This window comes from Leuciscus leuciscus (genome assembly GCF_965113295.1).
Source record: "Leuciscus leuciscus genome assembly, chromosome: 5".
In the NCBI taxonomy this organism is placed as follows: domain Eukaryota; kingdom Metazoa; phylum Chordata; class Actinopteri; order Cypriniformes; family Leuciscidae; genus Leuciscus; species Leuciscus leuciscus.
In genome coordinates this window covers 39,170,827-39,190,406 of record NC_138729.1, presented here as the reverse complement: position 1 = coordinate 39,190,406, position 19,580 = coordinate 39,170,827, and the positions used below count along the sequence as shown (strand labels likewise).

The window sequence follows — 19,580 nt, the reverse complement described above, 5'->3', positions numbered from 1 at the left end:
CTGTGGTGTTTGACACTGATCTCTGTCATTTGTTCTGGTCGGATGTGTTTGTTCAGTCATTGATTCTTTGTGTGAATGAAGGCTTTGATTAGGCCACTGATGAACACTGACCTTCTTGTTCATGACCCAGAAAATGTCACTGTTGTATTCATGGTTCACAGGAAGAGATCAATGAAGCAACAGTGATTTGTATGGCAATTGTTTGTATTTTATCTATGACACAAAAACATAGACAAAAAAATATAATTAATTTTGAGTTCCAGTATTCTTCAATGAAGCATTTAACAGAATACAATTTAAACAAACCTTTCAGTAACATTTGATGACTGGGCAAACAGTCTTCTCTCTCTGGGAGTTGCTGATTTAAAAAGCAGTGCTAAAGACCAGCTAGGTTTATTTTGTATCTAAATATAAATGCATAAACATAGGAAATGAAACAACCGACATCTTGCAAATAGAATAAAACATCTTGGTTTTTATGTACAGTCCAATACATTAAAATACATACACTCACACACTTTTGGAAATAAGGAGACATTGCAGAACTGGAAATTAAAATCAAAGTGGGACAAATGACCAACAATGTGTGAAATGCATATAAAAAGACGTTTCCTTTCCAATCATGAACAAAAGCTCCTCGCAGAAATGCATTTACCCTGCTTACAATCACCATGGTTGCATTTACCAAGATTTCTTACCACAAAAACAATCATCATGATTCGCTCTGATTAACAAGCCATTCATGATTTAAACTACCCAACCTCAAAAACAACACACAACCTGAATCCATACCTCAATGAACTACACAAAGGGGAAAGATAGAATTTTTCACAGTGGAGCTTTTCCAAAATAAAAGTGAATAAAACATCAGTGATTCTCTCAGGACAGATGAAGCGTGAATAAAACAGTAGGTTGGATACCAAACATAAAAAAACATTAACTTAAATATAAACCAGCAATGATTCACATTACATTACCCATTTTGTGTAAAACAAAATAATACATACATATATGTATGTATGTATGTATTTAAGATATATAACATTATATTATAATACCTCATTCTAATCTTTAAAAAGAAATTAGATATATTCTACAGAAAGAGCTTTTCTCTGAAAAAGGGGGTAATGCCCTTTATGCAGAAATACCTTTAAAATTATATCTATATATTCAGAAATTAATTTAAATCTGAGGGAGGGGCAGCCTTTCAAAGTGTCAGCCAATCAGCACAAGTGCTTTGAGCTCTTAGAGGACCAATAAAAACTCTAAATCAGCCAACCATCACCATACAAGTGAGGAATATCATCACATTATGAGTTGTAACCTACTTCTGGGAAGCGAAAACATTGTGAGAGAAGTACTGGGGGAAAAACAGACACTGCAAGTCTAAACCCTTTAAGGAAAGTTGAGTTATAAATTTTAGATTTCAATCACTCTTTATAAAGTCATTTACAACTGATTGTCTTTACAAAATTACTTAAAAATCAAAACTCCTCCAGGAGTTACAAAAAACAGTTATTTTTAAACCTCCATTACAAAAAAGCATGAATAGATAAGTCTGATCTCATGCTGTAAATGTTTGTCTGTTATATGTACAGATGGAAAGTTATGGTGTGTTTTCAGGAGGGAACGATACACAGCACCATCATGTGCATTTAGTCCATGGAGTGAAATCAGAAGAGGAGAAACATGTCAGCGATGCTCTCATTTACCCATCTCAGAACATGGAGACATTAAGAACCTGGAAGGCAAAACACAGAGTCGCTTTATATCCCAGTATTGCAGGTGCAAAGAGGTTCTAATGATAACAGGGTTCAAGTTGGTCACACAGATTCCAACAGAAATGTTTTGGTTTCAGAGTGACTTCTGTGTGATCTGTGTGCATTGCTGTTATTGACAAAAGGCAATGGAATTAGTTGCCCACAAAATTAGCTAATGAGACCACACCTTTAGAATGACGTTTTAAACATCATAGTTTATCGTTATCGTTCACTTCATAGTTTATAGGTATCGTTCTTGGTGTGAACAGGCCATTAGTACTGTATTCTTTCACAGCATCTCTCTCTGTCAGTTCACAATGACAAGAACAATTGGACAAACAGAGAGAACAAATGAGAATTTTGTGTGTGTGTGTGGGGGGGGGGGGGGGTGAACGTAAATTTGCTACACACAATGCTGTTCAGTTGCTAAGGTGTTTTGGCATTAGACTAATAATAAAATAAAAACACAATGCTCTGGACCATCCTTTAATTTAAGTCTGAGGGATTTCTAACAAGCACCACTAATCAATAGACTGAGTGGATTAATAAGTTAATGAATAAACATTCGGATGAATTAATGCTCACCGAGTCGTCCATAATGGAGGCAGGATCAAAGTAGTCTGGTTTCAGCTCTGACCTCTCCCTGCGGTTTTTGGATGGAGGCTTCAGAGGGACAAAAAAAGGTTAAGTTAAAAACAATGACACGCAAAATGTGTTTTCTCTCTATGTATGAGTGTGTTGACCCCGCAGCCAAAGGAGATTGGATTAGATGGACTATGTGAAGATCTGAGAAACTTTCACTGTCACTTTCATGCTATCCTGAACTCTGACTCCTACCAGATCAATGTCCATGGTGTCAAAGTCCATGCCCTCATTAAGGTCGTCCAGTCGTTCTTCTGATGACATCATCACATCCTCTACAATTGGCTCCTCATCATCCTCCATCAGTCCGCTGCCACGGCGACTGGCAAACAAGCACATCAATAAAAACAATTATCACAAACATCACTACCGTTCAAAAGTTTTGGATCTTTAATTTTTTTTAAAATGTTTTTTGGAAACAAGTCTCTTTTGCTCAACAAGGCTGCATTAATTTGATTTTAAAAAAATACACTGATAATGTGTGCCGGGATCATTTAATTTTGGTCCATTCACACTGCCAGTGATTTTCTGAAATCTGAGCAGTCGTTCAGACACATCTCGTAAAGATCCCGTAAAGACACGTGACATCAGGATGTGACGTGTTTGCAGACATTTTTCCATCCTTTCTTTGTCCCTTGACGAACACAAACGTTCTTCTTTGTTAATGTGCAACGTGAACGTTGATCTGCATTTACAACCCCCGGTCAAAGAGTCGCACGATAACTACGTCATTGAGACACCCCTTACAGCACTGGTCCTGCCTTTTGTGCACACAGGGCGCATTCTGGGACTAATCCCACCAATGTTACTAGGTCCCAATCCCGGGACGTGTTTGCGTTCACACAGAAGGCACACAGAAGACATAGCAATTCTAAGTCAATTTTCTGGGATCAACGCTCTGAAAGGGGCTAGTGTCACATGATCGCCACATGTTGCTGATTTGGTGCTCAAGAAACATTTCTTATTATCAGTGATGAAGTTGTGCTGCTTAATATTTTGTGGAAACTGTAGTACATTGTTTTAATGATTCTTTGATGAACAGAGTTCAAAAGAGCAGCCTATTTTTGAAATAGAAATCTTATATAAAATTATAAATGTAATTTATTGTCACCTTTGATCAATTTGATGTATCCTTACTGAATAAAAGTCCTGACCCCTAACTTTAGAACAGTAGTGTATGTGTACGTAGATGTGCACTCACATGGTGTGCTGAATGTGGCCTCTCATCTTGCCATACTGCAGGCTTGCTCTGTCCTGCTGCTGTTTTTGGGCCATCATCCACGCGACCTGAGAACTGAAAACAACATTTCTCAGTCAACTCTTTACTAATAGAGGAGGGAGTATGTCTAAATCAGGGGTGGGCAAGTTTGGTCCTAGAGAGCCGCTGTCCTGCAGAGTTGGAGGGTTGGAGCTAAACTCTTCAGGACAGCGGAGTTCTATACCTAGAACTAGCCCTAGTATAAATGTATGCGTGTATGTTTACTTGTAGTCCATGTGTTGGTGCGGCTGCTGCAGGGGTGTGTGTTGCGTTTCGTTGCTCATGCTGTAAACTCCCATGTACCCCTCCTCTGGTCGAAGCTTCTTTGCGTCCCGCAGGACAGTGGAGACAATGTGGGGTGATGACATCATTACAGGAGTGTGTGGGCCAGTCTGCTCTCGGTTGACCCAGGCGCTCACATCACTGCTGCTACAGCTACTCTCCTCTGAGAGACGGACAGATAGAGAAGACAATGAAGGGGAAAGTTAGTTTTAACTCTGCAGAGATTATAATTAATGATATAATTACGATTGAACACACGAACCCTCAGGCAGTTTTCTCTTGTTGGCAGCGGGTGGTTTGCTCCTGCGACTGCGGGCGGAGCTCCTGCTCATGCCGCTGATGACAGACAGTGTATCATCATCAGCGCCCGCTTGCAGAGAGTTCCGGTAGGAGATGAGCGGCAACCAGCAATCGTCCCTTTGCAGGGCCATTTGAAAGGTCATAAACCGCTCTAGATACAGGTGCCTGATGGGAAAGATCAGAGGTCAAACAAAGAACACAGATATACTTCAGTAGAGAAATTCATTTAAAAGACAGTACACAGTTAACCTTCAGAGACCCAGCGCAGCAGAATTGCAACACTTGTATATTCACTAAATATGGGTAAAAACTAGACATTCCAGTAGCTGAAGATTGAAATGTATCACAACAGCAGTTGAGAACAAAAACAAATCAAATATTATCTTCCACAGCTTGCTAAAGTCACTCAAAATGTATATTGCCTGATACTTCAGATAAATTTGTTCCAAAAGTGTTAAGAATGGCTGGCACAATAACACTTTTGGAACAAATTGATCTGTTTAAAAGAAATAAAATAATATACACACACACAAGATGGCTTACATGCCATCTAAAATTTTTAACATCATGTCTCATTGACATAATATGTTAAGATGTAAATTAAATTTACAGTACTTAAATTGTCAAATATTTTTACCTTCCTAGCTCAAATGCATTTGTGTTCAAATATTCACTTATTGTATCAAAAAATTGTTGCCCAGCGCTAAATGGCCAGCGTTGCAATTTTGCAACATTTTTCCACCTTTTACGCCAATGTACGTTTTTATAACTAATGGTTTCCTAAAGACATTTTTGAGGTTTAAAAAAACGAATACATCATGAATAACAATGCTTAGGTCTCTGAGGGATCTGAGAAAGCAAGGGATTCTCAGTGTGAGTGTCTTACACAGTCTTCTTGTCCTGCCTCAGTAGTTTGGAGGAAAACTCACTGAGGATGTCAAGGAACGGAAGGTTGAGAGGAGGGCCGCCTTCTCCCTGTGGACTGGGTTCTTTAAATGCAAATTCTATTCCATCCCTAAAACACAAAAAGCACATATACACACACACTGAAGACTCTGTCACTAAGACATAAGGGGACGCTGATGCCCCTTTTCCACAAATGGTGCTGATGCTGGTAACAGAGCAGTATGACAGTCAGAAGATTTGTGAACCTCTCTTAAAACAAGCCCACATTTCTTTTCATTTCAGCAAGCAACTCATTTGCTGTCATTAAATTAATGTTATTAATATCATGCATATCTCTGCATTAAATTGGCCACCCTGCTTTCTAAATATTGGTATCGGCCTGTGGAAAACCCATTTCAGTCAAACCACTATTTTTATTCATTTGTTTTAGTAACTTTATGCAATCGAGAGCTGCTTTTGGTGCTTAATCTGGTGACAAATAAAAATCCTAGAAATAAATAAAATATATGATTTATACAGACAGGAGAAAGAAAGTGGATGGAGCCCAGCCCCATAACCCTGTTGGGTCTTAACAGCAAGCATGTTTGAGTTTTCTTACTTGTGGAGCATTGCAATCGCCTCTCTTGTTTTGACCTGATCAAGTCCAAACGTGAGCGAGAAGCGTCGGGCCAGTTCTTTAATCCCACAGAAAGCAGATGTGGAACGATCAAAGTTACAGCCTAGATCACTCAGCATCTCATTAAACAGCTGAAACACACACATCACCCTTCTGTTATTCAGTGTTGCTAGCAGAGCGGGTCTGTGTAAGGATAGAAGCGTTATCTCACCTGCTGCAGGCTGAGGATCAGAGTCTTGGCACACTGAATCTTGTCGATCTGACGTGCCTTACTCATGGTCTCCTTAATGATGTCACCATAATCATTATAGTACTACAGACAGACAGAGACAGAGATGCACTGTAAGCTTCAAGTAACACAGAGGACTGTGTCGGAGCCGATAGCCTCATGGCCAGGGCTCCGACTTGTAGCAAGGTTGCACTTCGGGTGGCCTGAGTTCCTCTCCCGGTTCACGGATCTTTCCCGATACCAATCTCTCTCCCACTTTACATCCTGTGTACTATATTTTATCTTATCCCAATAAAGGCAAAACACAAAAAATAAATCTTTAAATAAATACATTTAAAAAACACAGAGGACTGTGAGTGGGACTCACTCTCATGTACTGTTTGAAGACGTCAGCTCCTGTCTTCATGTCCACCACGTTGTAGATGATCAATTTGCAGAAGGCGGCCAGTAAATTCCTGCGTCTGTGGAGCGCCTCAATCTTACCAGCCTCATCGTCTGCAAGACACACCCCAGAAATGGATGAATTGGACTAAATAGTGAAAAAAGCAGCCAATAATTGTGCAGAATAAAATAATAATCATTTGTACTTTATTCTTTTTTGTGATGATTTGTTTTTTAAAGCGAGGATGGAAATAAAAAAAGAATACAAATTGAATACAATTACCAACTTTTGACTGCTAGTTTGTTAAATGTTTTTGTACAATTTTTTGTGTTTCTAAATAAATTATTGAGGTGCAGTGTCTCATTTCTGCTCCAATAACAGCGCCAAACCCAAAAAATTATAAATACATTTCCTCACAGTATTCTTAAATGGAATGAAAATTCTGTCATAATTTATTCACCCTCAAGTCATTGGTTTATCATCAAAACACAAATTAAGATTTAATTAAACCTGGGAGATTTTTGTCCCTCCACAGAAAGTTCAGGTAAATAAAACTTAAAAGATCCAAAAAGCTCATAAAGCATAATGAATCCAGATTAATTTATTTTAAACAAGGTATGCCGTTGTTTGGCAACAACAGTGTCTGACCCCAAATATGACCATATCAGGATTTTTTTTGTTTTGTTGATGTCAGTGATGTCAGCAGAAATTAGAACTATGCATTACAAATCAGCAGCTGATCACGCCTCTGGAGCAAAGACTGCATACATGCTGTAATACATTCAAATCCATTTTAGAGGGGATCACAACAGTCTTCTGTCCTCTTTGTATTTGTTTACCTGTGCTGCTGTCCTCATCCTGGTCAACAAACACGTGATCCAGGATAAAGTTGATTAGTTCGCTCTGTAAGGATGCATCTGGACTGAACACCAGGGGTTCTAAAGCTTCCCGCCCCGACGCCACAATCTGATAACTGAAGATCAGGAGTGAATCGCAGAGAATGGTGAAGGCCTGCAACACACGGATACACACCGTTCATGAAAGTAAAAATAACTTCCTGCCGGTATTAAGAATCAAACCTGCAACATTCGGGTTACCAGTATGACTCTCGAACAATTATAGGCCACGACTGCCCCCAAGAATGAATTAATTTTCCCACAATCCCATATGCATGAAAGGATGCCTGGTCTGTGGCAGGTCAGACTCACCTGTTCTTTGACAGTGGTACTGATGCTGTTCAGGTACCTCTGACACATCAGACAGAAGGCTCTCACCTGCCTCCGCAACAGCACCATTTCATCCTGAAATGGGACAAGAGTGTGACTAAACATTCAAAATGACAGTCTCACACAGGTCTGGGCACGTACGTGTGTGTTGTACCTTATTGGCACTGCCCTCTGAGACTTTAGCCAAGTGCCAGAGTATGACATAGTGAGTGCACTGGAGTGCATGAGCCACAATCTATAAAAAACAAAACAAAACAAAACAATTAAATATCATTGAAAGTGCCTGAAGTGAGGTCAAAGAGTTTAGAGCAGAGTCAAACACACAGGTCACAGACCAAATATGGCCTGTAGAGAACTACAGTACTTGCAAATAAAAACAGAACATTATCAATACAATAAAATATTATTTTTAGCAAAAATGGGAAAAATTAAGCACTACAGTACATTTGAAAAATAAATAAATGAATAAGTCAGGGGTAATAATCTTTATAATTATATAATAATTAATTTCTTCGTCTTAGATATGATAAATTAAAGGGACAGTTCACCCAAAAATGAAAATGAAGTCATCACTTACTCACCCTCAAGTTGTTCCAAACCTGTATGAATTTCTTTCTTCTGCTGAACACAAAAGAATGTCAGTATCCAAACAGGCCCAGGGCACCATTGACTTCCTTAGTATTTTTTTCTTCCATACTATGGAGGTCAATGGGGCCTGTTTGGATGCCCATATTCTTCAAAATATCTTCTTTTGTGTTCAGCAGAAGAAAGAAATTCATACAGGTTTGGAACAACTTGAGGGTGAGAAAGTGATTACTTCATTTTCATTTTTGCGTGAACTATCCCTTTAAAACTGATTTGATGCTTTCAAGGCAAGATCATTGAGTGGTTTTTCTTTTTCTTCACAATATCGTTGCTTGATTAATATTCCTTAATTACCAATTTATGTAGGCACATGTAATCTAAATGCATCTGGGGAATGAAAATAGAAAGTTCCATGTGCTCCGTTTTTTGTTATTAAAGCAGCATGATGTTGATTCAGGACAACATTTAGCTGCAGAATAGCTGCTAAAATGAGTTAACCCCTGTGTTAGTAGTCAGTACCTGCTCAGGCATATCCCCGTTTTGCAGGCCAGAGTTCAAAAGTTTGTAGTTGCTGGTGAAAAGGTCCCATTTAGTAAGGTCATGGGCACTGCAGGAAGACAGACACACACAATTATGATGAAGACACTCCTCTGGTCTCACAGAAATATGTCCAGATCTCATTTCACACCAAAATCAAAAGAACAAATAAGAATAATCTGCTTATCAAATGAAAGCAGTGTTTTAAGAACTTAAAGATTTTAGCAAGTTAGCTCAACTATTTCTCAGTTTTAGCTCAATTATTTCTCAGTTTTGAGTATGTGTTCTTACTTGTGGAAGGCTGTGATTCTTTTGAGTGTTGACAAAACTTGATAGGCGTCATCTTCATCAGGCTCCTCCCCCTTAAAGAAACAAAAGCATTCAAACTCAAACTGGCTAACATTACACAGAACTGTAATTAAACTAGTCTAAAACACAAACAAACCTCCTGTAGGACGTCCTCCAGCAAGCGGTGGAACTTGTCAATCTGTTCATCGAGCATCTGGCTGCGGACGATATCTACGCGGTTATAGATGGTGAATTCCTCATTGCACAGTGCATGGAATGTCACAGAACATGCCTCTAATACATCTGTGTCTGTGTGCTTCTCCACCACATCGCGGACCTGACGCAGCAGAGCATCCAGATGCTGCAGGACATCATAGTTATTACTTACAGTACTACTATAACAAAACAAAAACAATCAATCATTTCTTTACTTCATGTCTATTCATGTTATTAAAAAAACTATTGGAAACTTTCTTCCAATAGAAAAAAAACAAAAAACACAAAGCCATATTTTATAAGCACAATATTTGTATTACTATGTGGCAAAATGTGAAGTTTTTTGTTTGTTTGTTTTTTGGATGAGCATAATCACCTTCTCCAGCCGACCGGTTGTATAGATCTCCAAATCAAAATACTGAGGAAACTGCAACAGATTAGTGACCTTATCTGGGTCCACTGAATACTGAGAGAGAAAAAGAGAGAGAGAGTCTGTTCAGAAATCAATCGGTTTGCATCCTGATTCAGGTGGCCCGAACCATTTGGTTGGAATATTTATATGCAAATTGCAAGTTGTGGACTGTTGTTTTATGCCCAAAAAGCCAATCAATATTGCAGTGAAATTTGCAAAAAGTGTTCAGGATCATTCAAAGTGACATTTTTGTCACAATCATTTACATTTGTTTGCTATTCTTTTGTACATTACACACTGTCTGGCAGGGAAGAGAAACACTTACTTTAGCCAATAACAGAGGCAAAGCCACAGCAAACGTTTCTGTGATCTTTGTTCGATCATCCAGCTGGATTTTCTTTTCTTTAGCTGTCAGAACCTGTGCCAAAATAAAAAACAGCAAACGGGTTTGAGAATGAGTGAATAATGACAGCATTTTAAAAGAGTTTTTAGACAATTATTTTATCTATTCCTTGAAGTGACAACATAAGTATGATGGTTTGAAAATAGAACTTGTGAGAACATAAGAAGTGATCCTCTCTATTTGAAAAGGCTCATAAATCACCCAAATCGTGCTTTATAGTTGAGATGAAAAAAAAGCAGCATCAGATTGCATCTTCCATGTAGTAAAACAGATTATCAAAAGAGAAAAAAATATAGGATGGAGACTTGGTTCTAATCATCAGTTGTTGATTGGATGGTGGCAGATCTGAATACGAGCTTGAGGTCGATTATAAGAAATGACCGGGGTTTAAGCAGACTAAATGATCAGAGAAGTCTAGCATGTCACCAGAAAGAAGCCTTTCGTTTCAAAGGAAGATCGAGTTTAAAAAAATTAAGGTCAACTTTTTTTTTACATGAAACATACATAGATGAATCGTTCAAAATAAGATAAATAACATGCATTTAGACAATAGATAGGGTGATTTTTTTTTAATCTACAACCAACCCCTCAACAGAATCGCCATTGGCTAGTACATTTTTATGGTTACTCGCCAGACTGATATAAAAAAAAATTCTTTCTATCTATCTATCTATCTATCTATCTATCTATCTATCTATCTATCTATCTATCTATCTATCTATCCATCTATCTATCTATTATCTATCTATCTATCTATCATTTCACCAAATCAGCTTATCTTTGCAAAATGGCACAGCTTTTTAAACATCTAAATGTACACTCTTAAAATCATATTTGTCATTTTAACTGAACTTGTGACCTGGTGGTGGTGTTTAAGATATTGTTGGTCATTCAGTGTTTCTGTAAAAAAAATAGATAATAGTATTGATAATAGTATATTTTTTTTAAAGATAATAATCATACTTCAATCATAATTCTACTACTAATAATGACAATATACAACACATGAGCTGCTGGGTTCATGAATGTTAATCACGTTGTCAGCGTTCGCTCAAACTGATTTGCTGAAATTAAAACAGAGATGAGTGCCAACCAATGAGATTGCCGTTTGCGCATTAGTTCCGCCCACTAACGGAGAAACTGGCATATCTTCTACTTGTTCTTATAAGCTGAATAATTCCAGATGAACTCCATTATTTTGACAGGAAAATACAAGCAATAATATAGTTTACTTGTAGCGCGTCGATTTTGCGTGGTATGTAAGACTCTCGCTCTCTCTCTATTTGCGTGTGTGAGAGAAACACGACGGTTTATACTCACACTAGGGTTTATACAGGTACGCTGAGCTGAATATGAAATACTACAGAATCAGATCGCTTGACGGAGAGCGAAACTCTCAAGAGCTCAGTCAGTGTTCAACAAGTAAAAATATATCTATGCTAAACTTATACTTGGCATCTAACACACAAACTGGGGAGTAAAATCTAAGAATTTATTAGCCAATGGCTAATGATAGACATGAAATTTACTCGCATATGCAAGTGATTTACTCGCATTATAGAGGGTTGACAACTTTTCCATAGATTAGGTTCATGGTTAGGGGTTAAGAAAATATCTCCTCTCTGTAAAAACCACTGCATCTATGGGATGTCCTCATTAATATAGCAAAATCAAAATGTTGTTTTGTGTGTGTGTGTGTGTGTCTTACCCTTCTTCCAGAGCCTCGTCCGATGGGTGGGTGACACTCACAAGTCTGTCTGACAGCACAGAGCATGATCTCAATCAGAGCAGTTTCCTGAGCATCAGTGAGAGCTGAAATACACACATCATGGTGTTTAAGTGATGTAGGTTAGAAAGATTTTTAGCCAAATTTTGGTCCAGACACAAAAAAACCTCTATGATAAATACAAGTGTGTGCATTTGTACCTTCCTCTCCAGGGAACGGTTCGTCTAGCAACAGGCTGATCATACTCTCCCAGTCCTTCAGGAGCTCTGATGCACAGTCCCACAAACTGTCCACCAGATAGGCACCGTGCTCATGGAGCTAAAACACATAAAAATTCATAAAAGAACCCAAAAAATACATTTATTTTATTTCTACATTACAGGCAGAGCACATCAAGCACACCTCACTTTCCAGAAAGAACAAGACAGTTGTTCTGATGAGGTTAGCATTCAAACACTGTCTGCCTCTCCTGGGCCGCCCCTCATCCTCTGGACCATGATGACTGAACAACCTAGGAACACAACACACAGAATTGTTGTGTTCACAAAATAGCCACATGGCGGAATCAGTCAGGGTGAGAGTCAGATGTATTATGGATCAGAACTAAAGCCCAAAGTATACTTCGGTTGTCCGGGTTCCACGAGGGTTCGCGCAATGATGTAATTTTGTGTCTATGGTGTGCATACAACAGCGTATGTGCAAGTGGCTTGAGCACTTGAAAAGAAGTCCACTAGATTTGCACATGCGCTTAACGCGTCTTTCCACGTTCACGGTCAAAGGAGTATTCTTTGAGAGGCTTGCGCACTCAACTGTATAACCGGACCTAAAATTGGGCTGCAGGTGGACAACTGTGGACCCTCCTGATGACGAAAGTTATGTCACGAGGAAAGTGCGCAAAGTATACGTTGAGCTTAATGTGGCAAATGTGTTTAATCACATTCGTATTTAATGAAGCACAGACTGTGCTATGGAATAAAAAAAATGTGGCACTCACTTTTTGTAGAGAAACTCCCCTGCTGCCACAGCAACCGGTCGGTGGGCAGAGTAAACTAAGTGATAGACGCTCTCACAGTCTTCAGCAGTCAAGACCTCATCGCTACTTCTGTGTGCACAAACAAACATACCCGCAAATTAAATGGACACATTTAAAAAATGTGTTTTAAAGTATGACTGTCAATGATGAATGATCAGTGCTGAACTCACTGCAGAACTAGCGTCAGCAGTTTAATGGCCTGAACTGCAACATCATATTCCTTATCCAGAGTCATGGACACAATCCGATCCTATATAGACAAAAGAGGAGAGAACTGTCAGTAACATAATACATTTTTCAGAGCCTTCAGAATCATAAAGCGAGTTGATGTTGCCATTTCAAGTATCCTGGTGGAACACTCACCTTAAAGCGGCTTGTAAAGAGTTCCAGTCTGGCGTTAAGTTCTCTGCTATAATACAAACCCTGAAGAGCTGTAAGACACTTCAGACGGACCTCCCCTTGCTGGAGAAAGAAAAATAACATATGACGGATAAGACAAAGAGATTGTAAAAGTCACTCTTTGTATTTAAAGAGTGTATAAAGTCAGTATTTATAAAGAGCTTTATACAATACAGATTGTTTCAAAGCTGCTTCACAGTAATAAACATAAGCATGCTGTTTATTTGTTTAGCTTTGAAGAGTACATAATCAATCTGTGTGAATGTGTTTGTAATACCTTATCATACATGGTCCAGCCCACGTACTTCAGGTAACTGTCATTAAGAAAAGCATCACTGTACATCTTCATCCACATACCAATCTCCTCAATGCAGACGACTCTGATCTCAGCAATCACATCCCTGCAAACAAATACATGAAAAAAATAAGCTCTTCAAAGACTGTGTGGGTTATTTTAAAACATTAATTCATTGAATAAGTCATTTAATTTAGTTAATTTTGAGACGTTTCCTTGCCTGTATCTGTGGATGAACACTCCTTTAAAAATGGCATTCATCATGTTTTCAATCTCATCCTGGTTTTCCTGGAGCTAAAAATTACAGAATCCATGTTTAAATCAGGTTTATTGTCTCATTTAAGAATGTGTGTGAGTGTGTGTGTGTGTGTGTGTGTGTGTGTGTGTGTGTGTGTGTGTGTGTGTGTGTGTGTGTGTGTGTGTGTGTCACCTCTTTGCGTTTCTGCAGCAGGAACTCCAGGCGATCATTGGCTCGTTTCCCGATGCTCTTGTTGCGTTCTGTCTCATATTGTCGTTGTGTGTTGTCCAAATTGATGCTCAAATTCAGAGCAACGTTCACCAAAGCAGTCATCAGTTTCATGGCTGAAATACAGTGAAAATCTTTAGGGTTAGGCTGTACAATTCATACTTTATGATTGAGAACACCCTGACTGAATATTGCATCACAAAATTCATGACTTTACAGTTCGTTCATGCTCAGAATGGAATATTAGCATTCTGCTTACTGCACACCGTGCAGTACGCATAATACAATAAGTAAACAAGACTAAGCAACTTAGCAAATGTATTAAGTAGGGAAGCACCGAAATGCAAATTCTGGGCAGAAACCGAAAATTATGAATCAAACTTTAATCAACACTCAGTAGCTAAAAAATTATGTATAAAAACTTTTAAATTGTATATAGGCAGTTTTTATATCAACTACTCCAGTTTGTTGGTGAAATATAAACATTTAAATGACAATAAAATGTAATAACTTGATTTCATTCATGACAGATTTTTTCAAACATACATTAAGTAATGAAGACATCACTAACAGATTAAGTAAAATTATAATGAATAATGGATATGTAATACAGTGCATATATTTAGCAAAATCTTCTGTAGTTCTTTTTTCTTGCTAACTAATCGAGTTTATGGACACTAAATAGCTTTCTTGAGGTAAATGTAATGTTAAGGGACAATGTATAGCCTACAAGCTGGTATATTGACGTCCTGCTACAGTTGAAACACTAATTGAGCGATTACATGAGACAAGATTCATCTCGGTAAGTTGTAAAGTATCTTTCAACGTGTTCACCCATTTTTATTTTGTGCACAAAACTAGTAGTAAAGAAGAGATGAGATGATTGAACGTTCACATGTGCTACATCCGCTTGAACTGAGGAGGCTACCGCGATCTGTCACGCTGTATTAAGGAGCGCCAACACAACATTTATTGTTTGAATTTCGTAATAAAATTGACAGAATTTTAAAGTTGAGACTTTGCTTCATATTAAAAGTAACAAAGCTTTTTGAAATTATTGGATGGCAGGCGTGCTACAAATATTTAGTGAAGTTTTGTTCACATATCAACAGAAAGGAAGAAACCATATAATGAACTGTTAATCCAGAGGTAGTGTCCACACAGCTGACATGTTTAACTGTTGTATCTTATCTACGTTGTGTGCACTTTGGTGAACACTGAACACAGTCAAAAAGTGGCATCGGAAAAGCGCTAATTGAACGTCTGTTTCGGTCAGATTTCGGCCCGAAACCAAAAATAGCTGTTTTGGCCGAAATTTTTCAGTAGTCGAAATTTCTGTGCATTAAGTCATAAAAACAATATACACAACTGTTTAAAAGTTTGAGGCCATTAAGATTTTTTAATCGTTTTGAAAGAAGTCTCTTGTGCTCTTAAAGGCTCATTTTATTTAATCAAAAATTCAGTAAAAATTGTAGTGTTGTGAATTATGAATACGATTTCAAATATTTGTTTTATATATTTTAAAATGTTATTTATTTCTGTGAATGAAATGCTGAAGTTTCAACATTATTACTCCAGTCTTGAGTGTCACATGATCCTTTGTGATTCTAATAAGCTGATTTGCCGCTCAGGCATTTCTTATTATTATTAATGTTAAAAACAGTTACTTTTGTGGAAACTTTTTTTTTTCTTTTTTTTTTTTGTTGATGAATAGGGGGAAAAAAGAATTTATTTGAAACAGAAATCTTTTGTGATGATTTAAATGTTTTACTATCACTTTTAATCAATTTAATGCATTCTTGCTAAATAATAGTATTAATCTATAAAATATATAAAAAATCTATGAATGACTCTAAACTTTTGAACAGTTGTGCAAATCATAATATCAATATCCATACTGTATACTGAAGAAGCAGTGGTTAGGGTATGCTATTCTGAACATTGCATGGTACGTAGCCCAGGGTCACCCACCTGCCAGGGTGCTGGTGTGTCTGAACGCTCTGACCTGTGAGTCGGACAGGCCGGTGAGGAGAGAGATGAGCGTGTCCATCATGTACTCATCATAGATGATGCTGTACTGGCACTGTCGGACCAGGACCGCGATGAACTCACACAAGCTTAATTTAAACTTCTTCCACACAGGACCTGAACTCGCCAGAGGGTAATCGCCACTGTCCTGAACACACATACACACACAACCTTTTTACACATATTCATTTGAAGTAGCGAATCTCTTCCATCCCTGCACACACACTGTTTTACATATCATGTATTCTTCCTATTGAAATGTCTGTGGTATAAACTCACACATTAACAAACCTCATCAAACTCTTCTGTCATTTTCCTGATGATCTCAGAATTCTGCATGTTCCGGAACATCTCGGAGCTCACAGCGCCTACAACAAGCACACGCATTGAGTAACACAAAACACACACTTGAAGTATGCAAAACTTATCTACCGGTACACCTAGAGAACATACAAACGCACACCTTTACAACCAGAACAGTGGATGAAGAAGTTGATCAGTTCCAGAAGGGCAGAGTCTCTGTCTGTCTTATAGGACTCAATCCAATCATCAATCACTGACTGCAGAGAGAGAGAACACACACACACTCGCTCAAACTACCTCAGTTAAACCTTCTTTCATACACACACAGCCTACACAGAAAGCACACGCTGCAGTTAGGCCTGGATATAATAACTAACCACACACACCACTGATTCACGTGATGATACATCCGAGCACTTTGAAATAGAGTCTATGAATGAATACAGTGCAAGAGATCAGCATGTATCTGAAGATGTTGTGCACATGTTGGTACCTGTGTGGCACTCTTGCCCAATTTGACAATCTCGAACAAACTGAGATTCTCCATGTCATTCTCCTGATGGTGGCCATTTACCCGACCTCTCACCTCTGACCCCTTCAACTTTTCTCCAAGGGTCTTCTTCCCCTTCTGGACACAAATGGTAAAAAGCAAGGAGAATTCCATTAAACATGCTAGTATCTATTCCATCTCAGATCTAAGGCTGCACAATATGGGGGGGGGGGGGGGAGAGAGACAATCTGCTATTTTTTACATAAAAATTGCCATTGCAATAAAAAAAACTCCAGGTTTGCGGTGCTTGTTTGTAGAACTGTACATTTTAATTTTGTTTCATTATTTGTTTATATAGCACCTTACAGGCTACTACAGTAGTTCCAAAGTGCTGTACATTACAATAAAAAGTAAAAGAACAACAAGACAAAACATAAAAACATCCATGTACTAATGTAAGTAAACACAACATAAAAAGTAAGAACAATAAAACAAACTGAGCAAGACGTGCAGCCAACACACCACCGGGCGTTTTTGGAGAGACCACCGGGCGCCATCTTTACATCAGATTTTGGTAAAAAATACTGTGATGTGATTATATATCAATATGATGATAAAATAATAATAATTATTATTATTATTATTATTATTATTATTACACATTATTATTATTATTAAATAAAAATATGAAACTATGAGAAATGTCACTGCATTGTAATATTTCAATAGAAAAAAAATCGAATTTAGAAAAAAATAATACAATAATTTAAATTTTCAGTACAACTGTAAATTTACAATTCAAACATTTATGGTTGTCTTAATTTTCTTCATTTTCAAATGTTAAACCACTGAGCTGAGGCAGAAAACCACCAAAATAAGCCCTCAAAGCTTCTCTTTTGTTGACAACCACTTGTTTATAAGTGCTTCTCATCACAAGATATGAAAATGTTGCCGCTTTAAATGCATGTTATAAGCTAAGCACATGTAGAGATGGAGTTTGTGTCCAGCAGCATTTACTGTGAACCAAGCCACTCCGAGATACTGAAAACACTGGTTTTTCATTTCCACGCGTGAGCTGCAAGTGTGTAAATGAAAACAGTACCACACATCACTCTGAAACATTAAACGCAAATTTTCATTTCATTAAATCGCACTAAGCCATGTCGCGATTTGCGTGTCTGAAAGCTGTTTCACTCATGAAAAAGAAGTGAATTTGCTCATAGGTACCTTCCCTTTTCCAGGTTTGCCATTTCGACCCTCGAGATCTTCAAGATCGGTGTCCGAGAGCCGAGAGTGTCCTTCCCTAAACAAAACGCACCAGTGATTACAGCAGTGTGTGAGTGGAGATCAAAGTAATTGGGGTGTGTGTTAAACAGGTGCTTTAATTTCCTAACATACAGAGTTTAGATGTACTCTGTGTGCATCCATATGCAAACACACAAGTTGTAGTTTAATTAATTTCCCTACAAACATGGATATATTGGTTTTGTTATAGGTAACACAAGTGCATAATAAGCAAATAGTCATGTAACAGATGCTGAACTTCTTGTTCATATGTGCTTATGATTTCCAAAAATGCCGTTTAGGTAGGCAACTCACTAGGTTTTGAGACACAGACACTGTCTGGCTGGAGAAGGAGTGAGTTAAGTTATGTCTGGTACTTACTGGTAGAAGTCTGCTTGAAAGTCCTGAGCTGCTATCATTTTTTCAACATCTTCTGTCTCTTCTGGAGTTTATAAGTGTCCCCACACTGCAGAAGAAAGACCCAAACAATTTAAAAACTGCTGTATGAAAACCATTTCTTCAAATGTCTGCTTTAAAACAAACATAACAACTCAGTTACTGAATGAGTTTTTTTACGCGTGCGTTTGTGTGAAGGACGGTGTGTTTATATGTGACTTTAATAATAAATATCAGACATTTGCTGTCAACATTACTGTACGAAAAATCAAACATTATACAAACTCAATTAAACACATAAAATCTCGAAGTATTCGTGTAACGTGTGAGATTTTATTAATTGTGTTTTAATATTGAGTTTGATTTCCGTAAACACGGGCTAGCATGCTAACATGCTAACAGGCCTCCAGGTCCTCTAAAAGACATTAAAACCGCCCCAAACCCACCAAAACAATTTAAAACTGTAAAACCCCATTAGAACTTTACGTTTCTTCACACGTAGCACATTATAGTGTCTCAATAATTCTCAATATTCAAGCTGATGGCTGAAACTGTCTGACATATGAACGACTCTGGGACATTTATCTTCTCACAAACTCACAGTAAAATGTCTTTTATTTATTTTATTTTTTTCCAAAATCGCGGATATTTATGAAGATCGGCCGCCATTTCCTCCCTCACCTCCCTCAGCGTGTGTCCAGCTGCATAAAACCCGCCGCCGAACGGAACCGAACCGGACCTCCGCTCCGCGGTTAAGACATTAAAACATGATCCAAGTGGAACTGGCTCAGTTCTGTTATGGTTCGAAGGTGGAAGAGGCAGTTTGGTGCTGTGGGCGGACAGGAGTAAAATACAGCCTCGAGGAACCCAAAACACACTTATTACGCATCCACACACACTAGTATCCACAAACACACCCACGCGCACACACACACATACATGCACATCATGGAAATAGCCTACCACTGATCATTTTTGGACATTTTAAAATGGTTTGCATTTTAATATATAGTTTAGTTTCTGAATCATACTGTTTCTATTTACAAACAAATGAATGAGGCAAAACTAGAAGATTGTCTACTTTATTCTTGTTAGCCAGATTTGAGAACATTTAAACT

The 19,580-nt window shown here is 38.0% G+C and overlaps 1 protein-coding gene across 1 annotated transcript; it reads right to left on the bottom strand.

Annotated features, from left to right (window-relative positions):
• Positions 1 to 455: 455 nt before the first annotated feature.
• Positions 456 to 19,380, bottom strand: stag2a (STAG2 cohesin complex component a). Its single transcript, XM_082171624.1, has 34 exons — positions 19,144 to 19,380; positions 18,448 to 18,532; positions 18,010 to 18,085; positions 16,786 to 16,920; positions 16,453 to 16,549; positions 16,281 to 16,357; positions 15,933 to 16,137; positions 13,926 to 14,077; positions 13,716 to 13,789; positions 13,478 to 13,601; positions 13,165 to 13,263; positions 12,972 to 13,051; positions 12,763 to 12,870; positions 12,171 to 12,279; positions 11,969 to 12,086; positions 11,751 to 11,854; positions 9,965 to 10,057; positions 9,604 to 9,693; positions 9,169 to 9,372; positions 9,015 to 9,085; positions 8,706 to 8,793; positions 7,756 to 7,836; positions 7,584 to 7,676; positions 7,215 to 7,386; positions 6,361 to 6,488; positions 5,976 to 6,077; positions 5,747 to 5,895; positions 5,129 to 5,257; positions 4,205 to 4,407; positions 3,886 to 4,105; positions 3,604 to 3,696; positions 2,598 to 2,724; positions 2,346 to 2,423; positions 456 to 1,741 (listed from the first exon to the last, which is right to left on the bottom strand). Exons 2-34 carry the CDS (start codon positions 18,483 to 18,485, stop codon positions 1,718 to 1,720), a joined length of 3,741 nt encoding a protein of 1,246 aa, XP_082027750.1. The 5' UTR covers positions 18,486 to 18,532; positions 19,144 to 19,380; the 3' UTR covers positions 456 to 1,717.
• Positions 19,381 to 19,580: the final 200 nt, after the last annotated feature.